At 35.7% G+C, this 21,303-nt stretch overlaps 1 protein-coding gene across 1 annotated transcript in view; it reads right to left on the reverse strand.

The window, feature by feature from the left end:
- UBR3 (ubiquitin protein ligase E3 component n-recognin 3) overlaps positions 1-21,303 on the reverse strand; it is a 159,799-nt gene that overhangs the window by 119,484 nt on the left and 19,012 nt on the right. Inside the window, exons 2-6 of the mRNA XM_070422781.1 lie at positions 15,986-16,125; positions 13,038-13,196; positions 8,896-9,039; positions 7,756-7,805; positions 1,587-1,653 (exon numbers count right to left, since the gene is read on the reverse strand). Coding sequence (XP_070278882.1) covers positions 1,587-1,653; positions 7,756-7,805; positions 8,896-9,039; positions 13,038-13,196; positions 15,986-16,125 — 560 coding nt within the window. The remainder of the gene's footprint in view (positions 1-1,586; positions 1,654-7,755; positions 7,806-8,895; positions 9,040-13,037; positions 13,197-15,985; positions 16,126-21,303) is intronic.

Raw genomic sequence — 21,303 nt, forward strand, 5'->3', positions numbered from 1 at the left:
TAAATATGCTTACTTGCACTAGACTCAAGAGTTCCTCTTCATGTATACAATGCCCCTTTCTAATAAAAGTATTCAAAGGGGGATAAAATTTCTACTGGAAAGCCTGTTTCTAAAGCCAACTGCCACTCCTTGAAGGCTAAGGCTATCTCTTGCTAAACTCTGAATCCTTGCCATACTTAGTCAACAGCAACATCTCAACCAAATATGATGAACGAAATATGTTTAATACTTTAGCTACCTCTTTCACTGTCTCCAATTTTCCCCCTAAAAATGAACTAATTCTGATTATTAATCTCTGTTGGAGCAAATGATCTTGGGCTACTGTTCTGAATCATCATCTCTATATAAGGACATCAAAAGGATATAGCAAATATCAACTGTGAGCAGACTAGTTCAGTGATGGTGCTTAAGCAGGAACTGGAACTAGATTGAGAGATTTTTTAAAAAAACAGTATCACATGCACCAAAATATGCAGGTACAGCCATAACTACATTACAGTTCAAGTTGTCTTGCAGGATAACCTTGTAGAGTTTTTTCAATTAACCCTACCCAATTTCACAGTTCTTCTATTGTTGAGCAATGTGTTCACACCACATCTCGCTCAGGTAATGAGTCTACTTCAACTCAGATGTATCTCAAGGACTCAGGTAAAAACATGGACGACAACTCAAGTAAGTCAAAGGGCCAGGTAGCCATATGGGTTTCTATTTTTTCAGGCATCACAGCTTCTCTGCTGAGCCAGGGAGAAGGGACACATGTTTGTAGGAGTATGTTTGCATCCTGGACTGCAGACCAAATTTCATGCCCTTTGCTAGTAGCCCACAAGTTAAATGCAGCAGCCTATGTAACTAAGAACACTTACAAAACAAGCCTCAACTAAAACTACCCGCTTGCTCCACCTTTCCAAGCAGTTCCAAATATTCTACAAGATATACTTAATCAGCACCAGAAATAAGAAGGTTGTTTTCATCAAAATATTATTTTAACCTCTGGAGACTCTTGGAGACCATGTTAACCCAGACAACGGACCATGTTCAACTTCTGACCGTGGCAAAAATCCCAAGTGCAGGCTGCCAACTAGAAACAAGTACTCAATTGCCCAGCCAGTTTTGCTCAGTAGTTGAGCATCACCCGATGCACCCAGACGTCACTAGTTTGAGTCCCAGTCAGGGCACATTCATTTATTCACATTCTCTCTTTCACCATCTCTACCTTATTTGTCATTTTTCACTTTAAAATGCATACACCAAATTATAAAAAGATGTAATCCAAACTAAAACTGTACACCTAAAACACTGGCTCTAAATCAAAGAATTAATGAAACGACTTATATTTTTCTGGCTCAAAAAAGATAATAAACATTTTATTTTAAAAAACATATAACAAAATCCCAATAGTAAGGGTTTTACTTGCTTTTGAGGTCCCCCACAATCACCCCCTAGAGACAGTTTCTCCATTATTCGACAAATAACATAACTCTCTTTTCAAACACACCTCGGACGTCAATACGAATAGCCAATTAAGTGTTCTTAGAGATTAAGCATTTAGTAACTTTTTATACAAGTTAAGAATAAAATATAAATACCTTTGGTGCTACTGCTTAATTTGACCCTTTTTCTCTTGCCCAGACCTTGACTTCCATCCTGATCCTCCTGGAGGAAAACAGAATTAGCATTATAATAATGCTATTCATGAATTTATATATTTTACATAAATATATGTATGTTTATAAATGATTAAATATAATATAGTCATGCTTACATATTATTAATCAACACATTTTACTTTTCTGTATTTGCTCTAGTATCTTTTAATGCTGCTAATTTTGATTAAATTATATAATGAAAATCCTTAGTATTAAAATATAAGAGCTCTTAAACTTAATCTGTTCTTCTAATGCAAAATGCCAAAATAAAAATTTTCCTAACCTTATAAACATCATTTCATACGAACAAAGAAGCTGAAGGGGGAGTCGAGCAGACTGGCATAGGAAGAAAGGAGAGAAGGAGCAGCAGAGGACTAAAACAATCAATAAAGAAAAATGCTTTGAAGAGTCTAAGACAAAGAAAAGTCATAATCTGCACCTGGGGAAATCATTTGGATGCCCAGGAAAACATCTTGGAGTGGTTTGAGGCAGTCTCAAGGGATGGCACACTGCACCACAGCAACAGAGTGGGAAGCTAGGGAGCTGAGACAACACAAAGGGAGGAGGAACAGAGGAAGCAGCTTGCCGATGGTGAAACCAAGGTGTGGCTAGAGGTGTGCATCTTAGGGAAGGAGCCCTGGGACAGGCGCACATTTCTAATTTTCTTTAAATGTTGCTGAAAAGGCTCTTGCTTTCTTTATAGCTGAATTCAGGAGTTCTTCCCCTCCAGCTAAATGTTATGATTCCACTCCATTTTCCCAGGTTTCCTAAACTAGGAAATTGCAAATGAATTTAAAACTTCTATGCTATACTATCATTTTCCTATTTTCCAAACATATATGAGCCAGCTGGTATTATAAGGACATGTATGGTAGCATTTTGGCATATAGTCTGTTAACAATGGAGTTGGTGGCATGTTAGAATGTAATACAAATTCCCAGATTTCTCAAGTAGAGCCCATCAAATCTTGAAAGCAGAAAAGTAGTCTCGGATTCATGCTGCTGTTCTATCTACTATTATAGCTTCCTTGGCCTACACACCATAGTCTTAATTTCTGGTTTCTATCAAGTCCAGCATCAGTCCTCAGGGCCAGGCTGGGGTTTTCCAGAGCTACATTCCACATTTACTGAGCACTTCAATATGCCCTCTCTATTAATCCCCACCCTTGTCAAGGCCTCCATACTAATCTACCAGGCAGCAGGACTGACAAACTACTACTCCTCCTCTGCCACCCTCACCCTTGCCATTGGAGAAACTCAACCAGAATAAAACTTGGAGCCTTAAAAGACAGAAAACAGACACAAGAATGTAAAATCATCCCTGGCCAGTGTGGCTCCGTTGGTTGGGGTCATTCTGTGCACCCAATGGTTGCTGGTTCGATTCCCAGTCAGGGCACACGCTCGGGTTGTGGGCTTAATCCCCAGTAGGGGAAGTGCAGGAGGCAGTGATCAGTGTTTCACTCTCACATCAATTATTTCTCTCTCCCTCTCCTTTTCTCTCTCTCTCTCTAAAAATCAATTTTTTAAATCTTAAAAAAAAAAAAAGAATGTTAAATCATGCCACAGGACCCAGGGGATTCCAAAGTTTGAGATTTTAGCTAATAGCCATTTATTCTGAAACTGTTCTCCCAGCCCTGAGAAAAAAGACAAATTTGGAAAATCTATGTTATATCCCAGGTTAGGATTGCTTAATTATTTCTCTTTTTTTAAAATATATTTTTATTGATTTCAGAGAGGAAGAGAGAGGGAGAGAGATAGAAACATCAATGATGAGAGAAAATCATTGATCAGCTGCTTCCTGCACGCTCCCTACTGGGCATCAAGCTTGCAACCTGGGCATGTGCCCTGCCCGAGAATTGAACCATGACCTCCTGGTTCATAGGTTAACACTCAACCACTGAGTCACGCCGCTGGGTGGCTTCATTATTTCAAATATAAACTTCCTATGAAAAGAATATCCTTGATCAACCAGTGGTCTTGGAAATACAAAGTTTTATAAATTTCCAAGTCTTATAGTCTAAAAGACAAGTAAAATTAGTCGGACAAAGGAAGGGAACATCATTCCAAAAAGATAAGACAGCATAAGCAAAGGTGCAATAACAAAAGTCCATAAACATAGACCAGTGAGGTGGGCTGGACATCATAATATATATCAGCCAAAGCAAGGAAAGGCGATTATCTCCACCTAAACTGGTGGGAAAATGGGTACTCTTATACACTGTTGGTAATATTATACAACAGTACAATTTTCCTGAATGGCAATATACTTGTCATAAGTCTTTAAAGTGTATTTATCATTGGAACAGAAATTCCAGTTCGGGAAATTTATCCTAGAGAAATAGGAACAAGTAAATAGGAACTATATGTATAAGTATTCATCACATTTTATTTATAACAGGGGAAAAAAAGAATCTTTGGCTTCCATCAACAGGGTACACAGTAAATAAATTATAGCACACTTTGTACCCTTTGAAGAAAAACAATGCTAGAGTTCTAAATTCACTGTGACCAGAGAGATGTTCAAAAGCTATTAAAAATGAGAAAAGGATCTCATACGTAGAATAGCATATGGAATATAAAACCATTTAAGTATTGGTAATATATGTGTGTGTATATATATATATATATATATATATATATATATATATATATATATAATCTATCTATATAAAAGCCTAAGCAGCCAGAACACCAGAACGACTGAAACTACTGGTCACTATGATGCACACTGACCACCAGGTGGCAGATGCTCAACACAAGAGCTGCCCCTTGGTGGTCAGTGAGCTCCCACAGCCAACCTCCCGTGGCCGGCCAACCTCCCGTGGTCCCTCCCTCCATCCGGCAGGCCCTGGCCGGCAGCTGGCAGCTGGAAGGAAGGCCCCAGCTGGCAGCCAGAAAGCCCCAATAAGCCCTGATCACCAGCCAGGCCTAGGGACCCCACACATGCACGAATTTCATGCATCAGGCCTCTAGTACGCAAATAAAATCTGTTAAAGCATACTTCTTGTGACAGATGTTCAAAAAGACAGTTAGTGAAAAAGGCACAATACTGAATAGCATGTACAGCATGAAACCCTTAAAATATATTATATATGGGGTGGGTTAAAAGTGAGTTCACAGTTGTTGGTATGAAATAATGCAATAATTAATAAATAATAAGAATAAACTGTTTTGTGTACTCACAACTGTAAGCCTGCTTTGCCCACCCCAGTATAAAAATGTTAGAATACAGATGTTTATAGTTAAGACACCTCAAAGTGATAAGAATAATAGGTAATTTTATCATATTTTTGTTAATGTCTATTTTCTCTTTACTCAATAATGAATATGGATTGCAGCTCTAAGTTAATTTTTTAATAGTCTATTAATTTTTACAGAGAGAAAAGGTGAGGGAGAAAGAGATAGAAACACCAGTGTGAGAGCACATCAATCAGGTGCCTCCTGCATGCTCCCCAACAGGGGATCAAGCCCACAAGCCAGGCACATGCCCTTGACTAGGAATTGAACCAGCAACTTCCTAGTACACAGAACAACGCCCAACCGAGTCACACTAGTATTTTAAATACTAGTTCAGATTTCCCTGGGTAGTGATTGCCCTGGGTAGTGATCTTATCTCTATACTTTTCCATACTTTTCACTTCAAATATTTGTGTGTGACTTTTATAATCAGAAAGAAATACAATCCATAAAAATTCCAAATATACATACCCTATAGCCTAGCAATTCCATAACTTAGAAAACTATATGCACATCTGCATAAAAATAAATGTAAACATTATCTTCAAATAAAAAAACTGAATATTAAGAAAATGACTGGATAAACTGCACAATACTATACAGCAGTAATAAAGAGTATTGGCAAAGAGGGATTAACACAATACATTATGGAGGAAATAACAGGACAAAAATAGTGTAACCTTTTTATTTATTCACACACACACACACACACACACACACGCACTACCCACTTCTGTAAGCACATAGTTATTTAACTACTTAGAAAATGGTCTGTCAAGGACAGCCAAACTATTAACTGTAACCCAGAGGGGATTTTTATTTTATCTGAATTGTCTGGCAAAGCAACTATCATGTATTCATTTGTGCATTATTTAATTTTTAATTTAATTTTTAAAAATAAACTTCATGACTTTTAAACCATGCTTTAGTAAACCAATTCCTCTGAAAAGATGAGCAGAAATACCTACAATATGACCCATAAGAGTTTAAAAATTCTAATACTTGAACCCCTTCTACACATAAAGGACTAGGACAGAAAGCATTTATCAAGTTCCTAATTTGTGTTGGTCCAGGATAGGTACTTTACATATGTTATCCCATTTAATCCTAACATGAGAATTATCATCATTTTCTTCATGAGGAAATTGATGTTCAGAAGTTAAATAACCTGGCAAAAGCATAGTGATATTATAAGACAAGATTAAGCTCAGGTTTGCCTAACTCTAAAGCTCAAGTATCTCTTAAAGAAAAACTAAAGTAGATGTTCCTCAATCTACCTCCAACTAAACAACTCTACCTCAAATTCTTAAGCTTTCAAATGTCCAAATGACCTATTTTTAGCTCAATTAGAAAACATAATAAGCTATAAAAAGTACTCTGAAATATACTAGAAGTTTGATTATAAAAGGTGATTTAGGGATCAAATGTGATTTAGGGATTAAACTACTTTTAAATATATGTATAAATTAAATATACATTACATGCTCTAAAAGTAAATCTCAGCTATCACAAAAATACTGCATTATGAGGATAGCTGTTGAAATGAAGTATTCTAAAGTTATCACCATCAAAAAATATTTACTATGATATTCACATTGAGCCATAATCATAATTAAGGAGCAAATGATTATATATATCACAGAAGTTAAAGAATCTAAGAGGAATGAAGAGAGACAAAAAGACCTAAAGAAGGACAGATGAGAAGTAATGATGATGAACAAAAACCACATTTCAAATCCTCTGATATTCCCCTAGGAATTACTTCCAGAAGAGATTTAAAAGCCTCCTTTACGCATACACACAAAAGGATCTCCTTTTAGCATTCTATCATAAAATATGGCATTGTTGTGATGCAATTATGTACTATTAAAGTCTCCACTGGCGATTTAAAAGCTAATCTGGAGAGCTTAGGTCAAGACAAAAGCAAATGTTACTTCTTTCCTAGACACAGGAGAAATATCTGTGTTGAAGATCAGCTTTTCATGTGCCCAGAAATCAAATCCAATTCATGTAAATAAAGTAGAATTGTTAGCAAGGCTGTTGGATGCATAATGCTAGGTATGCTAAAATAATATGAGGATTTTAATCAACCATATAACTATAAACATGAAATTTATAGATTTTTCAAGATTATATCAAGATATTTAGATTATTGTAATAAAGTGCTCTGTAACATCAGTAAACCATTTCATTATGTAATAGTTTTCTAAAGTTTCTACTGGCAATAGATACAAGTAGAAACTCCTTTCCTATCTGCCTGGCTTTAGTCAAGGAAGTGTGCATGCACCCATTCATATTCAACTACGTATTCTCAGATCTTGCCTTTTGAGAAGCCATTCCACCTCACCACAACAGTAGTGTTATAAAGGTCTTACTAGAAATATTTATTATATTAATAAGCACTAAAAAAATTGAAATTTCAAATTGACAGTCTATTTCCCTGTACATTGCTTTTTTTAAATAATCCTTGACATATTAGGTGTAACTTAGTTATGTGATTAGAAAAGCAATTACATTTCATATTCTTTTAATAAGTTACTCTGGACTTCACTAAATTTCTTAAGACAATTTCATTGTACTTATAACAGCAATTTGGATAAATTTTGGTATACCTTCCTAGGAGAAATCTCTATCTCTATCTCCCACTTCTAAACTATTAAAAGAGAAATTAATTATAAACAAATAAAAATCTAGTTGTAGTAGTACTTGTTCTGTCACTAAGTAATTATATGATCGTGGCTAAGTTATTCCATTCTGAGTATCGGTGTCCTTGTCTACAAAATTAAGAATTTAAACTAGATAATATCCATAAATCTGTAGTTTTAAAACTTTTTAAATTCTATTTTTAAAAAGTTTTAAATTGTAAATCTCACCTCATCTGAAGAATCTAGTTGTCCCAATGTCCCTGTTGCACCTGCAAAACCTTTGAAAAGGAAAAAAAAGTTGCCCTTCATAGTTGTTACATAATGCTTTACTTGCTACATCACAATATCAAAAGCTAAGTTTTGTTATATTAAGACATCTCATTCTAACAGTTATCTTGGCAAAGTTCAACATTTATCTTTAATAAATTTGGATCTAATACTTTATATACTTTATACTTTCAATAGGAAATCCCAATGAAAACCCAAATATAATCATTACAAATGGTGTTTCAAAAGTATCTCTATTTTTTTCCCTTTTTATTGAATTTATTTGGGTGACACTGGTTAACAAAATTATACAGGTTGCAGGTACACAATTCTACAACCCATCATCTGTACACTATATTGTATGTTCATCATCCCAAGTCAAGTCTTCATCCATCACCATTTATCATCCCCCTTCTCCACACAACTCCCTCCCCTCTAGCAATCACCACACTGTTGCCCCTGTCCAGAAGTTTTTTCCCTGGTTTTTTTCCTTTTTGCTCAATTCCTCCACACCTCCAAAACCTTACCCTCAACCTTTTTAGTTTTAAACTATGGTTTACTAAAATTCTGGGCTACTCTTAAATATAACAACTGCTGCATTTTTTTACTAGTTAGAAACAGAACCTTAATAAACTAAACAAATTCCATTTAAGAAAAATGCTTTCAGCCCTGACCGGTTTGGCTGAGTAGATAGAGCGTCGGCCTGCAGACTGAAGGGTCCCAGGTTCAATTCCGGTTAAGGGCATGTACCTTGGTTGCAGGGACATCCCCAGTAGGGAGTGTGCAGGAAGCAGCTGAATCGATGTTTCTCTCTCATCGATGTTTCTAACTCTCTATCCCTCTCCTTCTCCCTTCCTCTCTGTAAAAAATCAGTAAAATACATATTTTTTTTTAAAACATATTAAAAAAAAGAAAAACGCTTTCTCTTCTTTGGCTAATCTATTCACTTTTGCTTCTAAATCTTTAAACTTTTATTACTTTCCTTACAAAAAAGGATACATTATTTAAATGTCTCCAATAATGAGAAAGTTTGAAGGGGGTTATTTTGTTTGTTTTAATACAGAAAAGTTATCATTATCCAAATTACATATTTAGACAAACCTTGAACTGCCAGAGTGCTAGTGCCAGCAGATGGCTCCTGTATACCATATACAAGTTTATCCTCAGGATAGGTAAGTCCAGAGCTCTTCAAAGCTATAAGGTACTTTTCATGACTTTTCTTTGCACAAGTATTTTCTCCAAGACCTAATATTTAAAACAAATTTAAAATAGGATTAAAATATTCCATTTGAAATATAAGTACAGTCAATTCAGTCACTAATATATATATTATATATCTACAAATAGGTGAATATGCTATTGAAGAGAGAACCCTAGCGTGAATTACATAAAATAGTTTCACACCTTTTTTACTCATGTTTGGCATTAACAATCCCAGAATGTACAGCACATTTATAACAAATAGTGAAACCTACTAAGTAACTGAACATCTAAAATATGCCAGAGATTATATATAAGGCACAGAGCAGGCAAAGATTAATAAGGCAGATTCCTGCCTTCAATGAATTAGTGTTAGAGAAAGACAATCTGGTAAAAGACAATTATGTAGTAGACTTCATCATTTGGTTTGATAACCTGTGTTCTCCTAATACTGTGCAACCAACTTAGCCAAAGCAGAGTACTTAGGACAGACTTCCTGGAGAAGATAATCCCTGGGTGAAATTTTAAAATATTACAACTGAAATTACTGTTAACTCCTGTTTTATTATCATATTTAAGGTATTAAAAGTATAATTTCAACAGAAGTATCAGTTAAAACTAATTTATTCCGAAAAATACTGAAAAGTTTAGGTTCTAGAATTGAACAATCCTAAAACTTTCACTTTAGCATTTCAGCTTATTAATTATTGCCAATTTTTCTATTGTTTTGTTTTTAATATATTATGGAAAATGGAATAATAGTAAAAGAAAGCACTAATATTTAAGAATTCCTTAAAAGAAAAAATCGTTCTCTGTCTGAAAGCCAAATTACCATGGCATTTGCCACCTCGTTAGGCAGACTGTGTATCTTAAATTAAGATCTCAGCCTCTCTGATTATAAAAAGATATAAATGAGTTTCTTTAGTATTTGCTGAGTTTTATTTCCTCTCTTTACTAGCCTCAATAACTGCAATAGAACAGTTTTATTTTGTTTTTTAAATCTCTGTCCAATCTCTCTGAGCTGGTATAAAAAAAAAACCTCCAACACAGACTAAATAGATAGGAATTAAAAACAACCATAATTAGTTTGCAAAGAATAAAGAACTCATACGTTCTATGTAAGAAATGACTAAATTTCTCCTGAGTAATAAAAAACACACATTTATCTCAATGAGATAGATTTGTAATACCTTTTAGTTAACAAAATACATTTCATCAATCTCTCACAAGCCTGAGAAAAATGAATATATAAAATCTTATATGGTCCATGAGCATCTACCTAATCTAAAGCTAACCTAATATAGTAGCCTTCCTTTGTACCACTACCCCCATAACATTCATTTCATTTCAACCACACTAGCCTTTTTTATTCCTTTTTTAAAAATAAGCTCATTTTCACCCATAAATATTCCCACATGTACACTATATTATGATATTCTTTATATTTATCCTGTTTGGGGTTCTTTAAACATCTTGGATCAATAAGTCTATATTTTTTCATCTAATTTGGGGAATTGTAGTCATGATTTCTCCAAATGTTTTTTAATGCCCCAATTCTCACTCGCCTGTCATGATATTTGGTCATCTTATTCTAATAGGCCCTTGAGGTTCTGTAGTGTTTTCGGTTTTCTAGGTTAAATAATCTATTGATGTGTCTTCAAATTCACTAAGTCTTTCTGCCTTGTCTATTCTACTGCTAAACCCATCCAATAAATTTTTCAATTAAATTCTTGCACTCTACAGTAATTTTCAGTTCTAGAATTTTATTATTTATGTTTCTTTGCTAAGATTCCTTATCTCTTTGATCATAATTATTTGAACAGGTTTTTCTTTAATTTTTTAAACAGATTTATAATAATTTCTTTAATGTCTACCTGCTAAATCCAATATCTGGGCTATTGCAAGGTCAGTTTCTACTGACTGTTTTGATAACATATTGGACATTGTTTAAAAAAAAAAAAGAACAGTTTATTTATTTTTTAGAGAGGGAGAGAGAGAAACATGATGTGAGAGTGCAATAGTGATGGGCTGCTGCCTCCTGCACACCCTTTATTGGGGTTGGAGCCTCAACCCGGGCCTGTGTCCTTGACCAGAAATCGAAGCAGCAACTTTCTCGTACATAGGATGATGCCCAACCAACTGAGCCACACCAGCCAGGGTGATATTGAACATTCTAATGATACATTATACAAGATTCTGGACTCTATTATCTTCCTATGAAGAGTATTCATTTTATTTTAGAAAACAGTTCAATTAATAGCCTGATCATGGATGTGAGGGCAATCTGGCTGCAACATCTGTCAGTCACCCCATTGATCACCAGGGTTGATCGGGCTGATGTGGCTGGCTAGGCAGGTGTCCCCCTCCTCCCTCACCATCCATGTGTGTCCCTCCCGAAGCTGCACGCTTGGTCGAAGAGGATGACCTTCCCCTCAGAGGAGAGGACCGGTCTTCAGTCAAGAGTATAGTTGTAGCTGTGCTCCCCTGCTAGAACCTCCAGACAACTCTCAATTAATAGCCTGATAACCTAGAACTCATGAAGGTTTGGTTTAAAACTTTTGTAAAGAAAAGATCTGTGGAAAGCCTAAGTTTCTCAAAATGCCCTCTGAGCTGACAGGAATCATCTCCATAATCTATCTTCCTTGCAGATACTGTCAGGGCTTTAGGCTTCATTAAGGCTGACCTACACCAGCCCTTACTCTAAGTTTGGCCTTCTGTCTCAGCTAGATGCCTGAGGTATTAACAAACTCCAATGTCTCCCAATACTACTTAACCAGTTTTATGTTGTTTATGGCATAAGGAATGGACTGACCAATAGTCAGAAAGAAAAATGTCCTCTACCTGAAATCTAGTCCTATCCCATTGCCACCCAACTCCCCTCACCCTTTGTGAAGCTTCCTCACCTTCACCATCAGTGAAATCAGTCTCTCTTTAGTATAAACTTGTCCTACCCTTTCATAGCATTTACTACAATTAATAATTAGTCTGAGGGTTTTATTAATGTCATCTCACTCACTAGACTATAAGCTTTATAAGGGTAGAAATAGGATTATCAGGTTTATTAATTACCTTCTCTACCCAAGCTCTAATACCTAGCTCAAAGCCAAACCACACAGTGGATACTTAAGTATTTGTTGAAGAAATAAATATATCCGACTATCTGTAAATAACAGATGGTTAACAATAAACATGGAAATTATACCAAGAAACAAGACAAACTTCAATTTGCAAAACATGCTATTTATGAACCAGCATAAAGAATGCCATTTAAAATATTTATAACAAGATTTTTAAATAATTGATATATTTATTATACTATGAATTTGAGCTAAACGAAAAGTATAAAAACTAAAATATTTTATATAACAGTATAGTATACTATGTAAAAACATACTCAACAATTCCAAGTTTTAAAACTTAAACTCTACATTATTATAAAATCCTAAAAAAACCCAAAAGTTTAGAATACCAAAGATGAAAACATAAAATGGTTGTTGTTCTTGTTAGAAGGAAGAAAGAATATAGTTATGATTATGTCACATCCAAAGTTAACACCCTAGCTGGTTTTGAGCAGTGGTTAGAGAGTCGGCCTACAGACCAAAGGGTCCCGGGTTCAAGGGCACGTACTTAGTTGTGCAGGCTCCTCCCCAGCCTGGGCCCTGGTAAGGGCTCCTGCAGGAGGCAACCAGTCGATGTGTTTCTCTCACATCGATGTTTCTCTCTGTCTTTCCCTCTCTCTTCTACTCTTCCTAAAAATCAATGGAAAAATATCCTGAGGTAAGGATTAACAAAAAGGAAAAAAAAAAGTTAAGAGACCTAGGTTCTAGTCCCAACTTCAAAATAAATTAGTTATAAGGTCTTAAACTAGTCATTTAATTTTTAGGGGGCTTCATTTCTTCATCCATAAAATCAGATATTCTTAATAACATCCAGCTTTATGAAAAAAATCTACATTTTACTTTTAAGTTCTAAAATACACAATTTCTAATAAGTATACAATATAAGTAAACTTCAACATTCTTCTACTCTAACACTTTACTCACCAGAAGTCAGATCTTTGTAGTTCTGTTGGTTTGTCAAAACCTGAGTAAGAACAGACCGCATCGCTCCTCCCATTTTAGTTAGATCTTCTAAAAAGGAAATTTGAGGTTCCAAAAGCTGAAGAACTTTGCTAAGGTCTTTTTCTGATGGTACATCAGCTGCTAAAGAAAAAAATTAAACATTATAATTAACTTTCTTTAAAATATTTTGATAAGAATAATATTTTATTCATTTAAAGTTATAGTGACTTAGATGACAGTATTTTATAATCAAAAAGTTAATATAAAAACTCTATGTGGAAATTAGCTATCCACCAAGCACCCAGCCTAGGGTAGACTTGATCAGGTATTCAGTCATATAAGAAAAGGTTAATGAGGAAAAAGATACCATAGGTATTATTTAATTTGTGTAAGAAGCATTCAATTTGAGGGCTCTATACTTCCAGATACATAAATGTAATCATAAGATCATTTCAAAATTACATAGTATTTAAGAAAAAAGTAAAACAAGACCAAAATCAAATACATTGTACAAAATTATGTCAGTTCTAAATTTAAACCTGTGTAGCAAATAACACATCCTCTATCATATTCCAAAAATACAGACCTGTGTTAGCTGGATGTCAAAGCAACTAACATGAAAAATAACTGTTTTCGCCGAAACCGGTTTGGCTCAGTGGATAGAGCGTCGGCCTGTGGACTCAAGGGTCCCAGGTTCGATTCCGGTCAAGGGCATGTACCTGGGTTGCGGGCACATCCCCAGTGGGAGATGTGCAGGAGGCAGCTGATCGATGTTTCTCTCTCATCGATGTTTCTAACTCTCTATCCCTCTCCCTTCCTCTCTGTAAAAAATCAATAAAATATATTTAAAAAAATAAATAAATAACTGTTTTCAGAAACATGAATGTTTTTACTAAAACAATTTAAAAATACCAGGCAATATATGTCTAGTAGAGATAAAGGAAGAAAAGGGAAACTCGCATAGTAACTGAAAAAGAATATTTAAGAGGAAAAGAAAACAAATGCTTTAGAGAAACTGAGGTCTAAAAGAAAGAAGTGAATAGAGAGATTTAGAGTTTAGCTATGATTGGTTAAAAGAAGAATGCATATAAGGGAGCTAACAGGGTCCGGTGTGCCCAGTAAAAAGGACATCAATTTCATTGATTAATTCAGCATCTACTCCATTATAGGCACTGAGAAACACAACTAAATTAAGACATAGTTACTAACTCACACCTAGTTCAAAGATAATCTGTGAATTCTAGACAATGATGAGTCCTAAGACCCAAACCAAAAGCCTTACTTTCTCAATAGAAAATTAACAGTATATGTTATTCATGTTTATAATCTCCCCCAATGACTTATACAGTTAAAATAGTAAATATTTAATTAACTTTAATTTTTGGTTCCTAAGAGCTCTAACACAAGTTCTGACATTGGTCTGAGGATTGTAGGGTGAAATGAAAATGGAATTCAAGGCAACTGTAAAACCACAAGATCTCTGAACTTCCATTACCACAGATTAGATCATTTCAAGTCCTTTCTTTAATTTTAAAGTCTTTTTTTTCACACAGACACAAGAAATATATGCTAAGCATAAATAGTTATATAGAGAGGAAAACATCATGAATCTAAGTTCATAAAGTTTATCTTAAGACAAAAAAGTGCTTCCATTCATTCCTTTGTTTTCAACAATGGTAACAGATAATTATCAAAGCTATGTATCTACGTTATCTACCTTTATAACTACTAAATGTCACCACAGGAAAAAATAAATATAATGTACTTTTGTTTGAATTATTCTGATTATTGAGAAATCGTACAGAAGGCAAGTTCAATAACCCAGATGTCTCTGGTTCGTTCATTCCTAAGACAAGACTAGTTTGGAACTAAATCAAAATAATATTTCTTTCTGTATTTTACAAGACATACTCTGAAAAGAGTAGAAGTATTTAACAAAGGATTGTATAATTTGCTAAAAATGTAGACATAAGAAAGGATTCGCTCACAATGAAGAAAACATAATAGCTTTAGGAATAATAAAGATGCTATGTGATATTTCTTCACACTTAAAGGATGGGAGAGATACAGAAGATAAAAATGTGTGCCATAGTTTCAAATTAAATCTAAGATTATTTATAGCATAAATAATTTAAAACCTCTAAAAGTAATGCAAAATGTTGTCCCTTATATGATAAAAATGCAGGTATCATTAGAAAAGTAAAAAGCAACAAAAAATTAATAAATTTGTTTTATATCACTAGTGGATATCTGTAATCCACAATGTCAGACTGAAAACTTTAACAGATAATAGCTAAATCCAAATATTTAACTAAAGTATATTTTAAAAGACTATGAATAAATCTTAAAAGGTAAAAAGAATATCTATAATTTGCATGTTTCTTTTCTCTTTTTAACACTATCATGTTGCTTACACCCATACATTCTACCAGAAACATGGGAGTGAGCCATTTGACTCTCTCATAAGTTCTTATATATGGCGAGGAACAAAAATATATAGACCCCTACAAAAAAGGGGGGAGAAGGGCAAATCTATAGACAGATAGCTATAGATATTGGTGAAAGAGTAGTTTAATCTTCTAAAAATCTAAGTTAAGTTCAAACTTTTCCGGGACTTCTTAATTCTGCTCTATCACAATATAACTGCAAATAGAGTCACTTTAATCCTATAAAATGATTATTTCCTCATATGCAAAAGGCTAATAAATTTTATCAAAACCATCTTTGATCCCAGGAACACACAGTGCCAAACTGTGCGAACTATAAGGTTATTGAATTTATATTTAGTGTGTTTTTACTTAATATTTCACAGTCTCCTCATAAAAAATATTGCAAAAATAAGATATCCGAAAAAACTCACCTGTTATTAATGCTAAACTTTGTTATCTGGAATTTAAAAAGAGTACTAACAAAGAAAAGATTAAACATACCTGGCTCATTATAGCCTTCTCTTAAGTACTGAATGAGACAAAAAATAAATCTTGGAAGCACAAATTCAGACATCATCAGTAAGTCTTTGGGGACACAAGGGATATTTGAACTTGATTTAATTTGATGTCTTCTGCAAAACCTGTAATATGAAAAACAAAAAAAAAATTAATAGTGATGTCTTATCTGCCAAGAATACAGTACTTCTATTTACAATATCCATAAATAGAATGCAAGCCAATATCAAAGCCAATGTATTCTTCCTTTATAATTTTTAAGGCACCAGGTTAGAAGAATATATAGTTTTAACAAGTCTTTAAACTAAAAAATGGTATTGAGGGATATTTCTTCCTAATAAAAGACCATACTAATTAAGTTCCCACTAGAATACAAAAAGAAAATCTCATTACAGAATTTATATTTTTAACTGCAATTTATTAGTTTCAAGTACTATTTTATTACTTATATCCTTTATAAACCACTAATTATAAATTAATCATTTCCCAAGAATTTGCATTCCTTAACTATTCTAATTTTTTGCATTAATGAATAAGCGATATAAAAGTTGAAGTTTATTTTTAAAGTTTACACACTTGAGTATATACATTTCAATTTTTATTTATACTTATTTTATAGCATGATTGGTATACTGGAGCAAAAAATGAAGAAAACTTCATTCACAATCCAATAATCACAATTAAGGTATTTTGTGACTAAACACAAAATAACCACACTAAACATATAAAATGCCTAGAAATAATCTTAAGAAGGGTATAGAAACTATTTTAGATGAAAAATATAAAAGATCTGAATAGAGAAAACTATATAACCAAATGGGAAATCCCATTTTTTTAAAGTCTGTTCCACCAAACTTAATACCATTAGACTTAAATCCCAATGGGACTAATTATAAACTAATTGTAAAATTCAAATGGAAGAACATATGTGTGAAAAAAATCAGTACAAATGAAAAAAAAATTATTGATAGTGAGCTAGACCTTAAAAACACAGTACAAAGCTATTATAATTAAAAATCTGTGGTAATGTTATCACATCAATGGACCACAATGGAGTCTAGAAGCAGGCTATGTAAATTTGCAAATTTAACATAATAAATGTGGCATCTCAATTCAATGGGGAGAAGACAAAGTGCTTAGGGACAACTAGTTATTTAAATGCAGAATGTAAATTTGATTTTTCTTATACCATAAGCAAAATATATTTAATACAGATCAAAATCAAATGTGAAAAAAGTTACCAGGAAGAAAATAAACTATTCCCCTAAATAATCTCAAGGTCTTGAAACAAAACCCATAAAATATAACAATTAACTACATAAATCAAAAGCTTCTATGCAGAAGACAATTACAAACTGGAAAAAATATTTACACTATGTAAAAAAGATTAATATATATGATCTATAACTCTCAAAAATGGATAAGAAAAAGAAAACAATTTAATAGAAAACTCAGAAAAGGTCATGAATGATTCAAAAAAGAAGTACTGAACAGCCAACAAACGTGAAGATGCTCAAGTTCCCTAATAATCAAAACAATTAATCAATCATCAAATCAGCAAATAAAACAATGAATAGCTTCTCTTTCTGCACTCATGTGACTGAAAAGAAAATTAGGATAATTCTGTACATGTTGCTTCATAAAATCCTTTATGTAAATAAAACAAGTATACTATTTCTTTTGTTTAAAAAAATAATCAAAGCAATGAATTTCATTAAAATAAAATATGAGTGCCCTCGCTGGTTTGGATCAGTGGATATAGTGTCCCCCTAGCCCACGGACTGAAGGGTCCAGGTTCGATTGTGTACCTAGGTTTTAGCTTACTGGAGGCAATCATCTCTCTCTGTCTCTCTCCCTTCCTTCCACTCTCTCTTTAAAAAAAAAAAAAATCCTCTGATGAGGATTAACAAAAATTAAAAATAAATAAAAATGACCACTTTAAAAAAATAAATACTAAAACATGAGTAACCAGAAAATGTCCATTTTGTGATGCCTACTGAAATATTTGACCCATGCAATGAAGCCACTAGGCAGCAGTTCTCAACCTGTGGGTCACGACCATCAGAAAATACATATAGCATATCAGATATTTACATTATGATTCATAACAGTAGCAAAATTACAGTTATGAAGTAGCAACGAAAATAATTTTATGGTTGGGGATTACCACAACATGAGGAACTGTATTAAAGGGTTGTGGCATTAGGAAGGTTGAGAACCACTGCCAGACTAGAGGAAGGCTTGAGAGGAAATTTTTCACTTAGAGATCAGACTGTTAAATCCTTACCAATCTATATGACCAGAAGTGAAAAAAATTAGGCTCTGTGATGCTTGTAAAACACACAGCACTGATTTCAAGCACCATTTATAAAGTGTTCTTACCAAACAGGATGAATTTGAATGACATCACAACTCTAGAACTAACCACCATTTATAAGAAAACAAAGGAGAAAAGGAACAAGTTAAATGACACCACAAAAAAGCAAACAGACAAATCATAAATGTGGAACATTATACAGGACTTCACTAGGGGTGATGGGCCCATATTCAGCGTGCAGATGATGTTTTATTCAGTTGTACATTTAAAGCCTGTATGGTTTTATGAACCATTGTCACCACAATAAATTCAAAAATAAATAAATAAATCCTATATAATAAAAGCTTAATATGCTAAGTGTCCTGTCGCCTGGTCGTCCATTCAACCAATCAAGGCATAATATGCTAATGATATGCTAAGGCCGCTCAACCACTTGCTATGATGTGCACTGACCACCAGGAGGCAGACAGTCAACCAGTGGATCAGTCCCTATGATGTGCACTGACCACCAGGGGGCAGATGCTCCAACCAGTAGGTTAGCTTGCTGCTGTGGTCCAGCCAATCAGGATTGCTCAAGACAGGCTAGACACGCCCTGGAGCCCTCCCTCGGTCCCTCCCCAGCCCCGATCGTGCAGTGCACCGGTGGGGTCCATTGGCCTGGCCTGCGCCCTCTCACAATCCGGGACCCCTCAGGGGATGTCAGAGAGCCAGTTTCAGCCTGATGGAAGAACAACCAGTCCCTATAACATGCACTGACCACCAGCGGGCAGACACTCAACGCAGGAGCCGCCCCCTGGTGGTCAGTGTGCTCCCACAGGGGGAGCACAGCTCAACCAGAATCGGGGCTCATGGCTGGCGAGCGTAGCTGCAGTGGCGGGAGCCTCTCCCGTCCCCGCAGCAGCGCTAAGGATGTCCAACTGATGGCTTAGGCCCACTCCTCATGGGAAAACAAGGACCTCTCCCCAGGGTAACCTTTCCTCCCCTAGTATATGCATGGTCATGAAATTTAGACCCCCTGACCTTTCATATCACTGGTCTTGCAGTTTTGACCCTCCCTGTGACCTTTCCTCCTCTGGCCTTTGCTAGTTGTACAAGTGAAACCCCCTGAGGGGGGTGATGAACAAGAGGATCAGAGAATAGCTCTTAAGCATTAAGCCCCCAGGACAATGAGGTGCTGACCCAAATCAAATACATCTGGGTCTCAGCTGTGTTTCAGCTCCAGACTGAGAAAAGCATCAAAACCAGACAATCAATGCCAAGGCTGAGATCAGGACCAGCAGCATTGACTATGACCTCCCTGACCTGATGCCAACCGATCAACAGAGACCACAACGCTGAAAGGACACACTTGGAAAGCTGATGAATATTCTATTGGGATCCTCCCCTGAGACCTTCAGATAAAAATCCTCAAGAAGGAGGACTCAACGCAGCTCTCTCTAGGGAGAACTCCCATGCCTTTACCCACCTCCTTCTTTAATCCCCTTCCTCCAGAAGTTTTCTTGCCTCTCTCCTTCTGGGCTCCAAGGGCCCCTCTTTTGCCTCTGTAACTTGTTTCCTGAGCCCATTTCTTCTACATCTGCAACTTTCTAAATAAACTTTCTCTTATAGTTTGAGTCTAGACTCTTAATTCTTTCTTAGCCAGAACTCAAGGACCCAAGGCTGTCGAACCAGGTCCAGTCTGACTCCACCGGTCTAACACCTAGTGCCATTCTGCCCCACCAGCAGATCCATAAAAGACTTTGCATTTGTTTAAAAGAATGAGATAGACCGATAAAGATAAAAATAGAATCATGCCTAAGATAAAGTGAGAAAAGAAATGCATAGCAGTATAAATAATCTCTTTTATATATTAAATTTTACAGAAAGAATAGGCAAGAAAATGTTGACAAATGTAAGAAGAAAAATATTTAGAAAATGTATACCAAATTTGGTGTAAATTACCTGGGAGTGATATGGCATACTTTTATTTTCTACATTAATTCTACCTGTAATTTTGAATTTTGTATAACAAACATATCTAGAGAGAATGAAGATGGTGGCATAGGTAAACACCTGTACTTGCTGACTCCCACAACCACATCAAAATTACAACTAAAATACATAACAACTATCACCCAGAACCACAGGAAAGCTGGCTGAGTGGAAGTACTACAACTAGAAAGGTAAAGAAGAAAGTGCACTGAGACTGGTGGGAGGTGTGGAGGCACAGAACAGGCTGGCACCCGGGTGTGCCACTTTTTTAATCAGAAGGGAGATACAAGCTCCCACTTGCTCTCAGCTCTAGTGCCGGGCGAGACTCGGGGGGACCCAGACACATACAAGGAGAAACTGGACTTTCTGGCATCAGGGCAAGAACTTGGGGGCGTCTTTCTTCCAGACGGAGATGCTCCCAAGGTTCACTGTTCCTCTGCTGGAACCTCCCCAGTGCAGAGCTGACTGGCAGCCATTGCTGTTTGCTCCGCCCTGGAGATTCCCTGAGTCCCCACCCTACCCAATTTATAACCCACCCAAGCTGTGCACAGTGGCTTTTGCATATGAATGGCCTGTCCTTTCTCAGCCTAAAACCTGTGAAACAGCTGCAGCTGTATCAGGAAGCCCCAAAGCTATCAAAAGAAGGCCCAAGACTTCACCAGCACCAGCACCGGCCTGCCTTGCTTCATAGCTGGGCCTCGTCTGGGCACTTCCAAACCCGATACAAAGAGGAGGAATCTGCAGATCTCTCTGTAGCTCCTGCTGGGTGGCCCCAGGCAGTGGCTGACTTTGCACCTCCTTGGAGATCCAAGAGCCAGTGTACCCAGTGGTCAGTGCGAGACCATACCAGATTACAACTCTTCACATCCATAAGTGACACACTCAAGGAGCAGATTCAGTGAGCACCAAAGCCCCACTGAAGCAAGTCTTGCCCCAGAAGAGTGTCTCCTGCATAGCAGCTCTTCCACTCTAGACACCACTGGTCCTCACAACCAATTGGCCTAGTGTCAATTCC

This window comes from Myotis yumanensis, unplaced genomic scaffold, assembly GCF_028538775.1.
Source record: "Myotis yumanensis isolate MYYU_CA2020_CCGP unplaced genomic scaffold, mMyoYum1.0.hap1 SCAF_8, whole genome shotgun sequence".
In the NCBI taxonomy this organism is placed as follows: Eukaryota; Metazoa; Chordata; class Mammalia; order Chiroptera; family Vespertilionidae; genus Myotis; species Myotis yumanensis.